Source organism: Amblyomma maculatum, chromosome 6 (assembly GCF_055883805.1).
Source record: "Amblyomma maculatum isolate TAMU_Amacu chromosome 6, ASM5588380v1, whole genome shotgun sequence".
In the NCBI taxonomy this organism is placed as follows: domain Eukaryota; kingdom Metazoa; phylum Arthropoda; class Arachnida; order Ixodida; family Ixodidae; genus Amblyomma; species Amblyomma maculatum.
Window position 1 is genome coordinate 65,466,864 of NC_139349.1, and position 17,754 is coordinate 65,484,617.

Consider the following 17,754-nt stretch of genomic DNA (forward strand, 5'->3'; position numbering starts at 1 on the left):
GTCCTCCCGAGTGGGGTTGGGATGAGGAGGAATAGCTGGGTTGGATGTGCAAGCCCACATCATGTGTTAGATGTCCGAAGACTTCTCCGCACAGTGCGGACAACTGCACATGAAGGAAGGATTAAAGTGTTTTAGTGCTGCCGGGCACAGCAGAGTGTTGGTATACAGACGGAGTAGAAGCCGCTCCTCGCGCTCGCATTATTCATGAATTAATATCTTAGTATGTACCATGTGTGCTCACCTCTTCCACTTGAGCTCTGAAGCGTGCCTTTCATAATTATCTCACAGGAATGGAAAGGCGCAGTAACTGTCACACTTGCTCATTTGGACACCTAATTCACGCTGTAAGGGAAGGAAGGAAAGTGGGAGTGAAAGTGAAAGTGGAGCTGGTTGCTAGGGACAATGCCGACGCCACGGAACCCAGGAACTCAGGAACACCTCCCAGGAAAGTTATTGGTAGCTTATTTTAATGTTGCAATTTAAAAAACAAAATCAGAAAAAAAGTTGCAAACACAGGATTGGAACATATATTTTATTCGTTAAGTGCTCAGGTTAGTAATGCGTATCCATTGTGCCACTGAGGCTACGAGTACGGCAGGCTTTAAATGCGCCCTTATTCAATTTTTACAATATTTCCACGATCTGTCGCCAGGTGACGTTGCTCAGAGGACCCTACCGTTGAGAGAACGGAATCGCGCCCGGGGAGGGTGGCAGTTCCTGGCCCTACGGGGCTGGGACTATAGGTCAACGCCGCTTGCGGCGGGAGCTAGCCAGCCACCGATTTTTATCTGTTGTAGGCCGTCATTGCACCTGCCACTGCTTCGGTGGTGGGCGACGGCTGTTGTTGCGGCGCGCGTCTTTCTCTCCCTCTTCCTTTTTCTTTCTTCTCTATTTTATCTTATGTCCGCACGAGGCAGCGGAGTGCGGACATAAGATAAACTGATTTATTTATAGGAAGGGAAAGGCACGGCAACTGTCTCACTTGATTTCTGTGGACACCGCAACCGCGCCGTAAGGGAAGGGAGGAAGATGGGAGTGAAAGTGGAAAGAGAGAAAGAGGAGCCGTAGTGGAGGGCTACGGAGTAATTTCGACCACCTGGGGATCTTTAACGTGCGCTGACATCGCACAGCACACGACGCCTCTTCGTTTCGCCTCCATCGAAACGCAGCCGCCGAGGTCGGGTTCGAACCCGGGTACTCCGGCACAGTAGTCGGGCGTCTTACCACTGCCCCAACCCGGCGGGGCGGACATAAGATAAAATAGAGAAGAAAGAAAAAGGAAGAGGGAGAGAAAGACGCGCGCCGCAACAACAGCCGTCGCCCACCACCGAAGCAGTGGCGGGTGCAATGACGGCCTACAACAGATAGCGGAGGTGCCCCACCGGGGTGGTGCAGTGGTAAGACACCCGACTACTGTGCCGGAGTACCCGGGTTCGAACCTGACTTCGGCGGCTGCGTTTCGATGGAAGCGAAACGAAGAGGCGTCCGTGTGCTGTGCGATGTCAGCGCACGTTAAAGATCCCCAGGTGGTCGAAATTACTCCGTAGCCCTCCACTACGGCTCCTCTTTCTCTTTTTACACTTTCACTCCCATCTTCCTCCCTTCCCTTACGGCGCGGTTGCGGTGTCCACAGAAAACAAATGAGACAGTTACCGCGCCTTTCCCTTCCTATAAATAAAAAAAAAATCAGGCAGCTGAGGTGGCTCAGCTACAGAGCCAGTAGCAGGCCCGTGCATTTTTTTTCCTTCTTCCTACAGCCACAACACGAACCGGAAGTGCTTGAAACGGAGGCGATGCATACAAACTTTCTAGGTTTTTATCATCGCGCCACCGCTCTCCCCTCACGACGTCATCGCGGCGCCGCCCTCTCCCATGACACTACGTTGTTGCTAGGATTTGCCCTGACGTCAGCAGCGGCGGTTTTCATAGCAACCGCGTTGACTTGACATCACCACGTGCGCGCCCGTTTTTTTACGTTTTTGGCAAATTCTGTCATAATTGTCGTTTTTTATTCACTCGTGTTAATTAATCACTTTCGAACTATTCCAACCCTTTATTCGTCTTGCTTGGGCTTCTTTTGCTACAACTTTGGCTACTTCCGCTCCAGTGTGACCGGTTTTCAACGTCCCTACGCTCTACAGGCATCCGTGGCTATTTGGACGTTTAAATGATTTTTCTGCCTCAAATTATTTCATTCATTACTCCACATCGACCAAATTTGGTATTTGGGGACATGTTTTTACCCTCTACTCAAGCAATCATTCTTTTTATCGTAACTGGTGTATCTGTTCTCCACGCCGTCATCCCTCTCGCCGCTTAAGTGGCTCGACAACGTCTAGCGTCAATGTTGCTATGGCAGCCAGCGATGCTCAAGTTTTTTTGTGGTCTCTGACGATCGTATGCGGGAGGCCGAAGTCCTCGGTTCTAGTCCCTGCTTAAACAGATGCCAAAGATGCAGCGGCCACGGAGTCCTCCCTGCTGCTGTTTATTTAATAGTTGGGGCGAATCGATCATGAATTCATCATTGGAGCACTAGGAGTTTCTTGCAAATTTATGTGAAGACCTGTGAACATAGAAAAGAAAATATCCGGGTACATAGCCGCGCGCCTTACAAGGTGGCTGAAGTAAGTACAGGGTCCGAGATTTTGAAATATTGTGATACATTCGTTGCCTGAGTGGCAGTGAGAATTAAAAAAAAAAAAAAAGCATCTATAGCTGCCCTTGTCGCCGGGTGGTCGATGAATACTTCTCGTAGTGCAGTCGACTTAGTTTAATGCATCCAATATGAGTACAAGAATTGAAAAGTGGACCGCCTGGTTTGATTTTCTTTTTCAAGTATGTAGAGACCTTAGCTTTTTGCGAACCAAAATGCTTTTACTTAGTTCTGGGAGACCCACTACCCCTTACTTTTTCGTCACGCCGCGTGCATGCCTTTCGCAGGGGTGTAGGCGAGCAGCCAACCAGTTTTCCTCCTCCAGCGTATACAGCGAAACATCGAGTTGTTTCCAAATGCGCTTTTCACTTATATTTCTGAGTTCCGTTTTCAAAATATTCTATTCTGTTTTCTCGCCCACTGTTTCTGGCCCCGCTTCGGTGGGCATTGTGCAGGTTGGCGCACTTTGTGCACAATAGCAGTTCACTAGGTTTCTCTGTATTAGCTCCACGCTTGAGTTTAACAAGGCACACATCTTGTTTCCGTGTTCACACGTTTTCTTCCCTTTTTTTCTTGCAACGTCGGTCGTTACGTAAATAAGAACGTAATTCAACAACAATATTTTATGCATTTGCCTCTTTGTTCCCAAATCAGCGTCCATTCAAAAGCGGCACATTGACTGATCTTTTCTTTTAACTTTTTTTTTTTTTTTGCTTGATAGAACAAGGAAAAGAAGAAAATGCGTACAGCCTCATCAAGAGAGCACCGCAAGCATCTAGCGTGTTTCTGGTGTTCCTTGTCTGCGGTGGTCCACTGGCCTCGCGTTCTCGCTTTATGGAAACGGGGGGAGTGGCGGCAGAAACAAAGAGAAACTTTCCCCGTTCGCACGCGTCCGTGTGTGCAGAATACGTCTTGGCGGCTTTATATTCGCGCGGCTCATTTTCACTCTCCCCGCAAACAATGAAGTAAAGTCTGTCTGCTTCCTCGTGAAAAACCCACCGGACCGACTCCTCGTGCGCTCGGCGGACCCAGCGTGGTGGGAGGCGTTACTATACTGACCGCCTGCTCTTCGCAGTGGGCATTTATTATTATTATTTTCTTCTAATTTATTTCGTGTGTTACAGCATTTTTCTGGTTCCGAGGGGAAAGAAAAACACGTGTGGTGGCGCTGTTGCCTGTTTCCATTGTTTGTTCCGCTTTCACTCCGTTCTGGAAGCAGAAATCGCTTAGATGCGAAGCGGTTTTGCTTTCACGTTGTCTTTTTCTTTTCTTTCCATTCACCGCTGCTCCAGCAATTTCCCTCCTTGTCTAGTCTGCGAAGCTTGTAAGGAATACGCAGAGTGACAGGACGTTAATTGTCGTCCGAGTCTAGGCCCTGAAGCGGAAGGAGCCAGAGGAGGACTCACTCGCGGGCTTATCTTTGCTATTTGGCTATTGCGTCCATTCGGGTTTCATTCTTAATGCGCTTTGTTGAATGCTGCTTGCAGCCTGCTCTGTAATTATGTTTCAGTCGTGTGCTGCTGCCGGGACGTGTGGGATCCGGTATTATAAGTATACAACAAACTATAAAGAATCGATGCAGTCCTAAGCGCGCTACGCGAATGAAGCCAGCTTGAGTGCCTGGTTATGGCAAAACATAAAGCAAGTGTCGTCACTAAGGCTGCACAGAGAATTCGTAACTTAATAATCTGTCTTCCTTCCTGACAGCATCAGGTTATAGTCTTGAGCGTCATGTAGCTAAATAGACACTCTTGTGGACCGTGGGAACCGAAGAACACGCGTGTCTTTCTTTTATTTAATTTATTCTGACAGCCCACACATAGGGTTGCGTATCTTGAAGAAGTTTCTAGCATATTTTTTATTTCCCTCTGTTTGCATAACCTATCTAAACTAAGCTTGAATGATAGGACTCCTAGCTAGATGCACTGAATCGAGGCGTGCCTCTCATCTTAGCTGCGCCCACTGTGGTAAGGTAATAAGTGAACTGATCATAAACATGGGGTCATCAAAAACAATCTTCTTACGCCTTTGGGATGGAGTTTCTACTGTCCGTTGATTGCAGTGGTTGATGTATAACTTTGTTGATTACTGACACATCCTTTTAACCTCCGACGTTATACGAGTGAGAAATTTAGATTCACCGTGGCCAGCAGATGCTTCGTAGTTGGGGACAGTTGACAGCGGAGGTGGTGATTTATGCAACCCTTGCATCTGCTGCGATAGAAGATTCGGAGAGTTCAAAGGCAGTCCCATTCCCCTTAGAAAATTCTAAAATCTGGAGTTTAGGGCTCCGAAGCAGCACGCGGGCTATCAGAAACGCTGTGGTGGAAGGCTCCACTGGGGTCAATGATTTCTTGAGCTCTGTAGTTGTTGACGCAAATCGCTTGGTTGTGTCTTCCGTTGTCCTTGCGTTTTCAGTGACTTCCTATAAAACAAGTTTTCGTTTACTATACTTCCTTAAGTTCTTGCTACTACTAAGTTCTTTTACTACTTAGTCACCGCAGCGGAACGCGTTGGGGTTACAGTTAGTGAGTATAAAGGAACCTCCGCTTGTGGGGCTTACATAATTTTTGGTGTCAGTGCCTGTGGATCGTGGCAGCACTATGGGCTGCGACAGCATTTCACTGGTCACTTCCCGAGAAAAAAAAAAGAGAAAAAAGAAAGGAGATGGAGAGTTTTCTAGTAGATTTTGCAGTCAGGCTTATCTGGTTGGGGCTTAAATTGACAGCTGCAAGCATGTTTCCGCGAAACTTCAATTACTTAACGTCGCTACGTGATTGACTCGTGCACGAGCAGTGGTCGCTTGTGATAAAGGACTGACCAAGTTATGATGACACTAGTGGATCGCGAAGGGCGCAGCGTAGTAAGAAGAGATGAGGCGTTGACACTAGATATTATATCGATTATCATGATTGTAGCGTTTTATTTTCAACCTGATACAACCTTCATATTTGCTCGTGGGTGTCGACGCAGATGCCTGTGTTTTTGGACGGTGTCACATTTGACTAACGTATGTGTGTTCTGGTTGTGTTTTGCAGGTAAGCGGAATTCTTTTCATGGGTCTCTGCGCGATCTGTTCCAAGGCAACCTTGCTACACAAGGCATCTTTTCCGCTATGCTTGGTGCTCACTAAAGGTATGCACCCCCCTCACCCCCCCCCCCCCCCCTTTATTTTTTTTTCTTCGTGGCCGCATCGATAAAGGCGCTTTTCCGGCGTATCAAGGCTTTCATTTATTTTTGTGATGCCAGGTATTCATACAGTGTCTGCTTTTACTGTTTAGGGAGTCGTTATCGGTGTCGTTATTGACGGCTTGAGGGCCCAGAAAGATTGATGGCTGTCTGGAGAGATCTTCATCTTGGATCCGCCATTCTCCTATGTCTCGCTGAGAAATTAATTAATTAATTAATTAATTAATTAATTAAGTGAGAACATTTCGTCAGGATTGTACTTGCAGACACTGTAATACATTCAGGCCGGTCGGCAGTGTATGCGGTGCTATACGTTTGTGCTGCATTTTCACAATAGGGGCGCGAACAACGCTGTTTTTACGTGCACCAGCGCCGAGGAGACACATCAGCAAGAAAATGGCGGCGCCCGAGCCTTTTAGCAGCACGTATAGGTTGTCGCTACATAGCTTTTTCTTAATGGACTATAAGGAATTTTAATCGCGACCACCTTTCACGATGAGGCCTACCTTACAACGTACCCCACTTAAAGTGCAAATCTGACGGGTTTTTGAAACCTTTAACGAATTTTTTTATACAAATATATGCCGGGCTGCCATTCGCCAGAAGGCCAGTACTTAGATAAGAACTGGGGTGTGCTGGGCTGCTCAACTTCAGAGCTTGAAAACGAGCCATAAGTCTGGAAGAATTGTGGCCGAGACTGTACTTAGCTCTCCGCCTTACTTCTTTCTGCACTGAATTCTTAGTATTTTATACGTGCTTAGATACGCGCTGTTGGAGGTAAGAATTAATCTGACCGTGTCGTCCCTCGCAACACATCGGCCTGGCATAAGAGAGAGAGAGAGAGAGAGAGAGAGAGAGAGAGAGAGAGAGAGAGAGAGAGGATTAACAGACCTCCTGCCACCCCAAGGAGCATTGCAAGGTGCCCGAGTTTATCCGCCTTTGTTGATCCGGTTTCCTGCGGCGGGTCTGCAGAGGGAGCTAGTCCCAACACACGAGAAAGAAAAGAGGAGCTTCCGTGACACTGAAACAGAGTTGCAATCTTTTTCGTTCCAGTCAGCGTGGGGGGGGGGGGGGGGGGAACTTCCGAAGCACCTGCCACTCCGGAAGTTTCGCACGCCGTTAACTCTGCATGCCCACAATCCTTGTTGTCCTTTGTCTCGCGCATGCGCCTCCCTTCTCCTCCGCACCCGTAACCGCTCGCTCACTTGCCCGGTTCTCTCTATATCTCGCGAATAAAATAAAGAAATTAGTTGGGGGGGGGGGGGGGGGACAAAAGACGCCCAAGAGAACAGGAAAGAGGGGCGGTTAATTCGCGCTTTGGGCGCGAGACAGCTGCAGTGCACTGCGACCCGGATCTTCTTTTTTGTTTTGTATGTGTTTTAATCTGTTTTCCAAGTTACATTTGTTTCGCTTTTATCTTGTTCCCTGCCAGCAGAGTGACACTTGGGCGTCGTCGTCGCCGCGAAGCGTTTTTAGCCACACGTGTAGCAATGGTGACACCGCACGCCACAGCCCGCGAAGACAATGGCGCTGCGCTCAACCTTTCGTGATTTGTCGCCGCTGCCGTTCCTGTTTCACGGTGCGCGAGCGGCGAGAGCGCGCGCACAATAAGCGAGCATTCGTGCTGCGTCTCGCGTCGCCATTTGTGTTGGCTCCCGCATGGGCGCTCTGCTGCTGTGTAGCACTGTCCGCCGCTCGCGTCTCGCGTTGCGCATAACTCGCGTCCCAAACGAGCCTGCCCGCCAACGCGAGGGAGGGAAATGGCGCGTTGTTTTCCCAGTAGACGGACTCAGTGATTGTTGCGCGCCGCTGTTGACTGCCACGCTGTTGCTTCCTTTGTGTACTTGCTTTCAGGGATCGCTCAGGCGGTGTTGGAAGTTTAGATTTTTGTGCATTGTGCTGTCGGGTCGAACGAGTCAGGAAGGGGATGGCAGCTCGAAGAGAGGTGCGCCTTTTACGCATCGCTTGTCTGGGGATGCAGAGGTGACAGCGTCATTCGTGGGTGCAATTGTGGGTTTTCTGCGCTTTGACACTTCTGTTTTCCTTTGAAATACGATTTAAAAAAACAAAAAAAACGTTTAACTATCGCTTAGGATTTCTTAAATGAGAGCCTGCAAGCTTACCGGCGTATAATTGTTTGCGTTAAAGATCTCATTCAATGTGAGTGTAGTACACCGTCTTCTCCCAGCTTTCTATTTCTGTGCGGACTTGTTGGACTGTGTTTCTTTTACAAGGGACGGTCTACTTATCTACTTGTATTTTCGAGAATTTTTTCTTGTGTCAGTTGAACTCAACAAGCAGAAATTTTTAAATTCAAAGCTTGATGTCTTCTTACAATAACTTTGCTTTGTCAGTGGTATACGGAGGCAGAAAACCCTGTCACCCCGGATATGAAATATTAGTATAACTCTATGAGACTCGATGGGCACGATTGGTGCCAATATTGAACATGACATTAGCCATGGTAAACAGGTCTTGTTAGAACTATAATTTAAAGTACCACAGTAGTTTGAAATAACGCGGATCTATCATATTTCTCGATGGACACTTGACCGCACCGTAAGGGAAGGGAGGAAGTTCCCGGAAGTCAAAGAAGAAATACAGAAGAGGAGCCGTAGTTGAAAGCTGTGGTGTAATTGCACCCACGTGAGGTTCTTTAACGTATACTGGCATCGCGCAGCACACGGTGGCAGTTGCGTTTCGATATGCAGCCGCCGCGGTCGGGTTCTTACCCGAGCGCTCCGGTTCAGTAGCCGAGGGCCGAGCGTTGTAGCCACACCAGCGCGGCTCATCCTTCGCAATACGTCTCTGATATGCGTGATAGGGATTGTGAGTATGGTTTGTGTATTGCTTAAATAATTAATGCATTCTGCACCCATCAGAGTTCTATGGACTGGAAAATCTGAGTAAAATCTACAGACAACCTACAGGAAAATTTGAGAAAATCTACACGTATTTGAAAATACATTTCTGGTTAGAGTCAGTATATGAGAACAGCCTAAAACCCAGGGAGGATTGTTTTTTGGCCGCGATCCCTTTACTGCATGCATTACCTGTTATGCGCAAAAAGAATAGTTTAGTTTAATGCTAGAGCTGGCTGTTATTGACGTGGCACGCAAGCTCAGTCCAACTTGAAAACACACACCCTAGCAGGACTGCGTTGTCTCTCTTTGCCTCTCCCACTCTCTGTCTCACACACACATACAAGTATATATGCGTGTGCATGAGAGAGAGGAGAGAGCGCAACCCTGCTAGTGTGTGTGTTTTCAAGTCGGAGTGATATATATATATATATATATATATATATATATATATATATATATATATATATATATATATATATATATATATACGGAGCCTCGAAATATGTCGGAAAACTCTTCTGGAGGGGAAGCGCAGCCACCGCGCAGGGACTCTCAGCGTCAGCGTGTGAAGCGAGCGTGGCAAACCTACGGAAACATGGAACACAGCGGCGAGAGAGAGAGAGGCCTTGCTGGGACAACAGAGGCTGGAATGCAGCGCTCCCAAGTTGCTTGCGTTTCACGGTCACGTATGAGGACGCGTGTAAAAGGGCCCTGCGAGGCTCACGCTCTACATGACAAAAAGGGGAACGCCGCCGAAGCCGCGCCGGAGGGAGCTTCACGTTTGTTGGCGCGTCTCTGGTTTACGTGCCTCTTCTTGAGTCGTGCTCCTCGATTGCTCCGCTTCCAGAAGACCGCCCTGATTCGCTGTTCGCCGCGCCCTGGCACTATACTGGCGCTGTGAAATGCATCGGACGCGTGAGAAGACACAAGTCACTCTCGTACTGAGGCGCGAATCCTGGAGCGAGAAACGCAATTCCCAGACACGGCGCTGTCGTGTTTGCTGCATGTTCACAGCGAGAATCTGTGCGAGACGTTCCAAGTAGTCCACAGCTAGTTCGTGGCTATTGAGTGCTGAATGTCTTTTTTTTTTTTTTTCACTAGTTAACATACGCGTGCGCATTCATCTTATTGTAGTTTGCTATTTTATTACATTTCATGTCATTTATTTTTTCCTTAAATGGCTGACGGTTGATAGTTTCCACCCTCCTTTTCTTTCATCAGATTGAGGAGTGATTTAAGAGCTTGGATGCCGAAACCTATTAACGTACAACGCTATAACAGAGGTTAGAACGAACAAGAATGCGGCGTAACTTACCTGTTGCCTAAAAATGCGCGCTTCCCGCCAGAGCGGGTACCAAAAAACGTCTCCCAACTCCTGTGACAGTCCTCTCCCACTCCCCCTCCACTCCCGCTCCCGCTCCTCAGGACGAAAGTATACTGATCCCCCCTTTTACAGCCGATCGCACCCTGATAGGCTACAAGGTTTATCGGCACGTGCGTATATACCGACTGGGCCAAGAAGAAGCATTGCAAGCGCGATACGGAAAACTTGGAAAGCGAAACTACTTCCATACGATCTACAACAAACAAATGTCAGCGGTTAGAAAGTCTGAATATCAGCTACGAGGTATACGCCTTGCTACCCCAATCGAATGCGTGGCATGTTTCGCCTGCCCACTTTTAGCTCCGGCCTTCTGCGCTACTGGCACTTGAAGGCAGCACGTGTGCAGCTGGCACAACCTTCGTCACATTTATGTAAATCTATAGGGTCGTAAAGCGCTCATCGATCCATGAAAACTGAGCTCAGAGAGCAGTTTATGGTTTTTGGGTGAAGTGCCTTCTTTTACCCAGATTGTAGGTCTACGCGGCCCTACTGCTGCGCAAAGATTGCTTCAAGACCATGATCGCTGCAGCGAGGTGTCGCTTCACTTGGAGCCCGATACGCTACTGCAGCGCTTTACAGAAAGTTGACGCGCTTTGCACGTTTTGCGCGCAAATTCTATGCGCTGGATTCGCCGTTGCGTCATTGCCCCAATTGCGATTGGTAATAACGCGCCCCTAAAAGCGGCTCTTCTGAAGCAGGTTGCTGGGTGCGGAGCACACGGCCGCGTTGGAGAGCTTAGAAAGGGGCTTCATAGGGTCTCCTGTGCAAAAAGAGAAAGAAAAAAAAAAGCATATCCGCAATTGAGATTTTAAAGAAAAAAAAATATGCCCCGTTTCCTGACTTCGCATTTTTTTTTCGAATTAATAGGGCAAGCCCACCTATTACAAACTTGTGTTACAAAGAACACAATTCACGTGACCATCAGATTCGTTATATCTGGGCTCGATTGCACTGCAGACTTGGAAACGCGGCTATTAACAGCCCTTAGCTGGCTTCACCGAGCAAGGAAATCCTGTCTGTCTTTCGGACGCTCATCGTTTCGCTTTGTAAATCAATAAAGTCGATATATATGTTCTGTCAGCTTCAATTGAACGGCTAGCAAGACAGCGGAAAGGGGAAGGGTAAAAACTCGGGCATGTATACTAGCGTAACTAATTTTCGAATACGACTGAACGACTGAACTGAACGGAACTGAACTAATTTTCATTTCCATGGCGATGCGTTGAAATGTTAATAGACCGCTGCTGTATTTCTTGTCTAGCAGGGAACACTTCTGTTCTCTTGTGTTCGGGTTTTATTTGGTTCTTAATAAATATGGTGAAAAAATGGTTTGGCGGCTGAGCAAAAGCTTTAGGGCTCGAGATGTCGACTTGGGAGGCCAAACTTCATGCCGGTATATTTCAAAAAAGCCCACCGGTGTACTTGAAACTGTGCCGGAGGTTAAAAAAAAAAAAGAGTTTTAAATTAACCCATAGGTGTTTACTACACACGATTCACAGTCCTCGCCATTGATTTGGCACGGACAAATTCAACAAATAGAAGGAATGGAGAGACAAATTGATTTCGAGAAAAAGACAGTCAGGATCATTCGCGTGCACCGAATGAACTGCTGCCTAGCTTTGCGTGCACTTATTGACTCCTTCCCTTCGCGCTCTTTCTTTCCTTTTTGTCCCTTTGTTCCCCTCCTCACGTATAGGGTAGCCTACCGGGCATTGCCTGGTTAACCACCCTGCCTTTCTATTCTATTTTATCTGTCTCGTTCTCTCTCTTTCTATTGGCAACCATCTCGCCGTAAATCCTCTCGCGCACCGGCAGCTTGCACATCGCCAGCGCAATTCACTGCGCCCTTTTTATTTTGTTTATATACACGCCGCGTCATTTTTTGTGGCCCGTTACGTAACACTTCGTGCATGCCCAGCGTCCCTCGTCCAGTGCGGGCGCGTGATCAGCTCGACACGCACTCTCTGTATCAGAAACACACTATGTTCCCAGATTGCTTTTCGCGCGTACGCCCCCCCCCCCCCCCCCCCCTCCCACTCCCTTGCTTTCTCTCCATCGCAATTTGGCTGAGAGTGGCCCAACGACGCAAGTCGCGAAAACACCAATCTCGCGACAGCATGAGGCCCGTTAAAAGGCAGCCAGCGGGTAAGTGTCCCAGGGGATCAGCTTCATAAAATAAAGCGCCAGCAAAGGCAAGCGGCGAGGAAAGGGAGGAAAGTCGCATACTTCAGCGTGCGCTTGTGTGTTCCGCAACGCCCGTGGGGCCACATAAAGAGTACCAGACACTTAGTTTTAAAATAGGGGTGGCTGAAGGAGCTCTACTCATTCATGGCTTTCGCGAGTTCAGCGTTGTTTTTACGGCGTGGTTAAACTGGTGCGGTCCGCCTCTCGCGCTCATCAGAACAAGCTCACTATGTGGAATGCTGTTTCTTTTTGGTTGCTTAACTCTCCCGTGGCTCGGGTTTAGCGCTAAACACAGGCGTAAGAGGAAACGTGAGCGGTAAGCAGTAGCGGTTTCAAGAAAGGCATTGAAACAACCGAAAGCCAGTGGGTGCGCTTTGCTTCAAGTGGCCTGTTGTACGGGTGGTATTAGCGCTGGTTAAAGTTATGCAATAATGGAATAAGAAAAAGGAAGCTAGAAAGAGCGAAAATTTACGAAAATGTCCAGAGTTGGGATACTCTGGGCCACAGTGAAATTTCACGGAAAGAAAGCGGTGAAAAAGAAAACAAAAATAAAAACAAAAAACAAATAAGCGGAATCGTGGCATTTTTGGGTCTTTAGAAAACATGCATTGACGCAAATGATGATGCCCAGAAAGAAGAAAAGTTGATATTTGTCTGCTTGTATAACGAGCAGACATGGCAGTGTTATGGGCTGTCCCGCCAAGAGATGAAAAGCAGAGCGCACGTGGAACGTGTCTACGGTCGCAGCATTCTGTGCAAACCATGTGTCTAATGCACGCGCATGAGGGTAAAGTGGAGCTATATGTGATGAAGCCCAACTTGACCGTGCAACCCTTTCATGATAGCACCGGGTAAAGAGAGGCAGAGAAGCGCATTTAATTTTAATTTAGAAGGGCTAAGCGGACTCTTTTGCTCGCATTGCCAGGCCCTAGCAGGCGATTGATATTTATTCGGCAGCAGTAAAACTTAATTTGAGAGAGCTCTTGTACAAATCTCAAGGGACGCTTGGCGATAGCTTCTTTCCGCCGCTTTGTTCTCCAAAAATGGCTTTTAAAGCTTACTTGCTTTGACGCAGCGTGTGCTGGAGACTTGGTTTAGATACCAGGGTTCCTATAAAAAATTGCTTCTTACATATTTGAAAGGCTCTGCAGAAGAAATGTAGTGAGACAAAAGCGGCGTGGCAGTTGAGGAAACAGGAACAATGCAAAGCTCGGGGCAGGAGGAAAGACAGGAAAGCATATGCTACTCGGCTGTAAGTTCATGAAGGGTCTGTGCTGCACGGCACGCTGCATTTATCCTGACTTCAGGGACCTCTGTTGAGGAACGTACTGCAGCCCCAGGAAAGAATCTCGCCGCAAGCGAGCTGCCGGCGCAATGTGCGAAGCATGCACGATTATGGACAGAAGTACCTATATGGCACACCGCGGCGTTTGTTTCTATGAGTAAAATATATAAGCTGTTTGTGAGCCCGCGATGGGAAAAAAACAACTCAATATACCTCAAAAGCGTTAACTGTTGGGCTAGTTGGTGATCAGTCTTAAAATTCCTCTTATTTAGCGCAAAAGGACAGGACACACAGTCTGCGCTTGTGTTGCACGTTTCTTCTTACTGTGTGCCCTGTCCTTTTGCGCTAAATAAGAGGAATGTCAAAAAACCTCTGTACTGTGTGGGATGAGAAGCGGCATCCACTTGTATCAACGCCAGACACTAAGGTGGGAACAGGCGTCTCGCAGGGACGTGATTGCCGTCTGCCGAGGGCTGCAGGCGGATCTTGTGTATGAAATGACGTCACGCTGCAGCTTCTAACTCGTTCACTGTATTGTCTTGAATTTGTTACGCAACCATAACAGATAGGGCAAAGATGCAAGCTTTTCGACGAAAATAACTTGTTCAGTGTTGTATCATTCGAGTTCGAGACCAGGTAAAGCGCTGCATGCCATAAAATAGCTCCCGAAAAAAAAAAAAGAAAAAAAAAAAAAGAAGCCATGAACTACGGAGCATTGCTTCCTTCTGTCCACGGAGAAGAGTATTTTGGGTGGGTTATTTTTTGAAGATATTGAAGTGTAACACTTGCACTAATAAACCGAGCTAGCCAGCATTTTTTTTTTATTCACCTGTTTTTTCTTTGTCGCAAGTGAAGAGAGGGCTGAAGAACATTGAATGCGCTGGATTTAACATCGCGTGTGGTTCAACCCAGTGCGCTTAAAACTTGTGAAGACTCTTTATGGAATGTTCTCTGAGGTTATTCGAACTTTGCGCGCAATCGCGCGGTGCTGTTCAACCGCGCTGAAACTGAGTAACCCGGAAAGTTTCCTTTGCTCTGGCTCGCCGCGAGGAAACCCAGCTTGGAGCCAGAGGATATGAGGCACTGTTCGATCTCTTGTCAGGTACCCAGCGTTTAACGATGTGTTAAGGACACCGTCGATAGCGTGAATATCTGAAACTGAAGATGAAATAGAAGCAACGTACACTTTCCTTTTCACGAAATGCCAGCGGGTTCCGCGATGAATTTCGATACATGAGCGCCTTGCAAATGTGTAATTCTGACGCGCACATACAAACATACAAACGCATGTACGTTTTTGTATTTTGTCGCTAAGCTTTTTCGCCAGACTCTTAACGTCAGCTTTCCCGCAGCAAATATAAAACTACGGTCGCTTTCTATTGATGTTTTATTTTTCTCCTTTTGTGGGTTTCCTGCGCTTGCATTGCGACGCATTCGAACGCGAAAGATGCAACCCGAGTGCCATCGTACCAGGTGGCGTCGTCGAGGCGCACTGACGTTGACGGAACAGTTCACCAAACCCCGCACTGTATGGTTTCCGAGCTCGAGTGCGCATTTCGTGGAGCGAAACATATTTCCATATTCCAGTTCGGCTTTCAAGAAGGCAGCCCGCCAAATACACGCTGTTGCCTTCTCATTGGATGGGCGCGCGTGTATGGCCTCAGAAACGGTTGGCGGAATTGGCATCGGCTCTTCATGACATCTGGAAGTTCAGTCAGTTGCAGCACGTGAATAAGTGCACAGGTTAGAATGCGAGGGTTACCAGGAGGACACGTGTTCGACGCCTCTTTAACGCGAATGCGTGAAAAGAGCTTTCCCTAAATTTTCCAGAAATGACGGGCTATAGACAGCTGCACACAGTTTATAAAATGCCGAGAGAAGTTTTAACGTCGTATTTTTGGAGCTGTTGCCATGCAAAAACTCCTGCCCCCGTGAGAGGCGAAATTCGCTTACTGGTCGAGACAGTGATGACGTGACAGAGGTCATGTGATCAATAAGGACCAACCACAGAGTGCCATTCGCAGGAATCTAATTTTGAAAAGAAATGTTCCCTCAGTGCTACCCAGAAAGTATGCTGTCCTATCTTCCAGCCACTCCAAAACCTCACCGTTATTGGACGAAATGCGCTAAACGGCCGGGACAGTGCTGGGGTCAGAGAAGTCACATGACCAAGAAGTGCCGATTATGCGCAACAAACAGGAGTTAAGCTAAAGCTGGCATTTTGGCCCACCCGTAAAGTTCGTGGCCTTGCCTCATCCACTGATGGGTGTTGGGTGATTTGCTGAAAAAGGCGATAACAAAACGGGCAAAAGCAGACAAAGCAAATACAGTGGAAAATAACTTTATCGCACTGCCTCTTTAGGAATCTTGTGTTACCCCGCCTTTTTATTTCCACCTTCGTTGAATGTCATCACATGACCTTCTGGTTATAGGCAGTTTCTCTTAGCCGGCCTGTATCCTAACGGGCAGAAAAGGAGGCTTGCACGGGCATGAAAGGCACCACAATAAAAAGACTGGGAATAGTTTCCACCAGCGTAGCATGTGGAGGGAAACGTACTAGATGAGCTCGCAGCCTTTATCGTGGCCCTGGTCAACCAAAATGGCGGCTGCCATGATTGGCGGCACTCTTGGACGCACATGTAAGCTTTGATGCTAAAGAATTGCTTGTCGCAGGGTGCACAGAGCGGGCAGCGCTCCATTCTTCTTCTGCTACTGCTTCGCTTCTTCTTCTACATCGCACACCTGCTGCTTCTTTTCACACACCTGGCAAACTTCATCTGTATCGGCACACATCAACGGTCTCCGCGGACCACCGCGAGTGACGTCATAACTTAGCTGTGAACCTCACTACGCATGCGCGGTGCTCCAGCAGCTGCTCTGCAGCGGGGGATATAAGCCGTGTATGTACGCTGAGAACTGCGACGAGTCTGTAGTGCTATGGCATGGATGAAGCAACAACGGTTGGTGCGAGCGCTCGTTACGCTTGACTACAAGCCTAATCTCTCATCCCGCTGACATCGTTCGCCGTGAAGAAGCGGCATGTGGGAAAAATAAAGCTGAGAGACCTAAACGAGCGATGGAAACTCTCGAAGAGTCAGAAAAGAGACTTGCAAATCGACGACGCAAGGCGGCGGAGAAGAAGGTGCGACAAGAATAGCATCAGAGAAATGATTCGTTCTCATTCACGACTACTCCTGCTTTTGCATTGTATATCCTGGCTTAGCAAAGTTGAGACTCTGCGAATTTTTCGCTCTGGCCTTTGGAGCAAAATAAGTGTACGCGGTAAGCACACGTTTTATACGGTAGCGTATAGTAGCTTTCCTATTCTTCCGTAGGTAGCCTTGCTATCCCCACAAAAACAGCTTAAACAAAAATACCAAATAATCGCGGAATGAGAAGGTGTTGTTAAATACACCATTGCGTCTGCTCTTTCGGCAAAGCTGGAGCGTTTCCCTAATTTTATTCCCATCAAGTCGTTGTTCTACGACAGCAAGCTCACGAGAAACTTTGGGGAGGCCGTATAAAAGCTAGATCGGTTATTCCCCTTATGACCGATTTAAATCACTCTTCTGACTTTTTGTTGACGATTCGACGCCCGCGACAATTTTCCGGGAATAGTGTTTATTCATGTCTGTTAATCACGCTCGTCAATGAATGCAGTGTGGCACAATCTATAATACTGTCGCTGCACTCATTTGCAATATATTGATCTTACTTTTTGCTCTCAGCAGATTCTGGAGAAGAAAGTTGAAATAACCATACGTGACTACAATTGGGAGCAAGACGAGACGCGCCCTGTAAGAAAGGGTAACTGATAGCGCTATCGGCAGCGCTGTCTCGTTTTTAAGTTAGTAGAAGCAAGAACATGGCGATGTTGTATACCTTTTCGCCGAAATGAACACCTATCAGTTTGAAAACGGTGCTTGTAGGACAACCAGAAAATAGTGAATGTGTGGCAAAAGTATAAAGACGCAGATCTGTCTCTATACAGGAGCTTCTCAAAAAAGTGTACAATACATGACTGGCACCTTGAAAAATGAACGTGGATGACGGAGGCGAACTAGTTTGATTCAGCGGTGTCTCTCTATATAAAGCTGGCCGCGCGCGCTCCTCTCGCGCGCCGATTTATCCCTGCCCGCGTTCTTCGCGGATGTGCTACGGTTGGTGCGGAGATACGAAGATGGATAGCCGGAGA

At 47.7% G+C, this 17,754-nt stretch overlaps 1 protein-coding gene across 2 annotated transcripts in view; it reads left to right on the top strand.

The window, feature by feature from the left end:
* LOC146185899 (kin of IRRE-like protein 2) overlaps positions 1-17,754 on the top strand; it is a 463,934-nt gene that overhangs the window by 161,888 nt on the left and 284,292 nt on the right. The window contains exon 1 of one of the 2 annotated variants that reach the window (XM_084606836.1): positions 5,695-5,788. The exons of the other annotated variant lie outside the window; for it this stretch is intronic. Within the exon in view, the coding sequence (XP_084462962.1) occupies positions 5,710-5,788 (79 nt within the window). The 5' untranslated portion in view covers positions 5,695-5,709. Of the gene's footprint in view, positions 1-5,694; positions 5,789-17,754 lie in introns of those variants that run through there. 2 annotated transcript variants of the gene reach the window in all.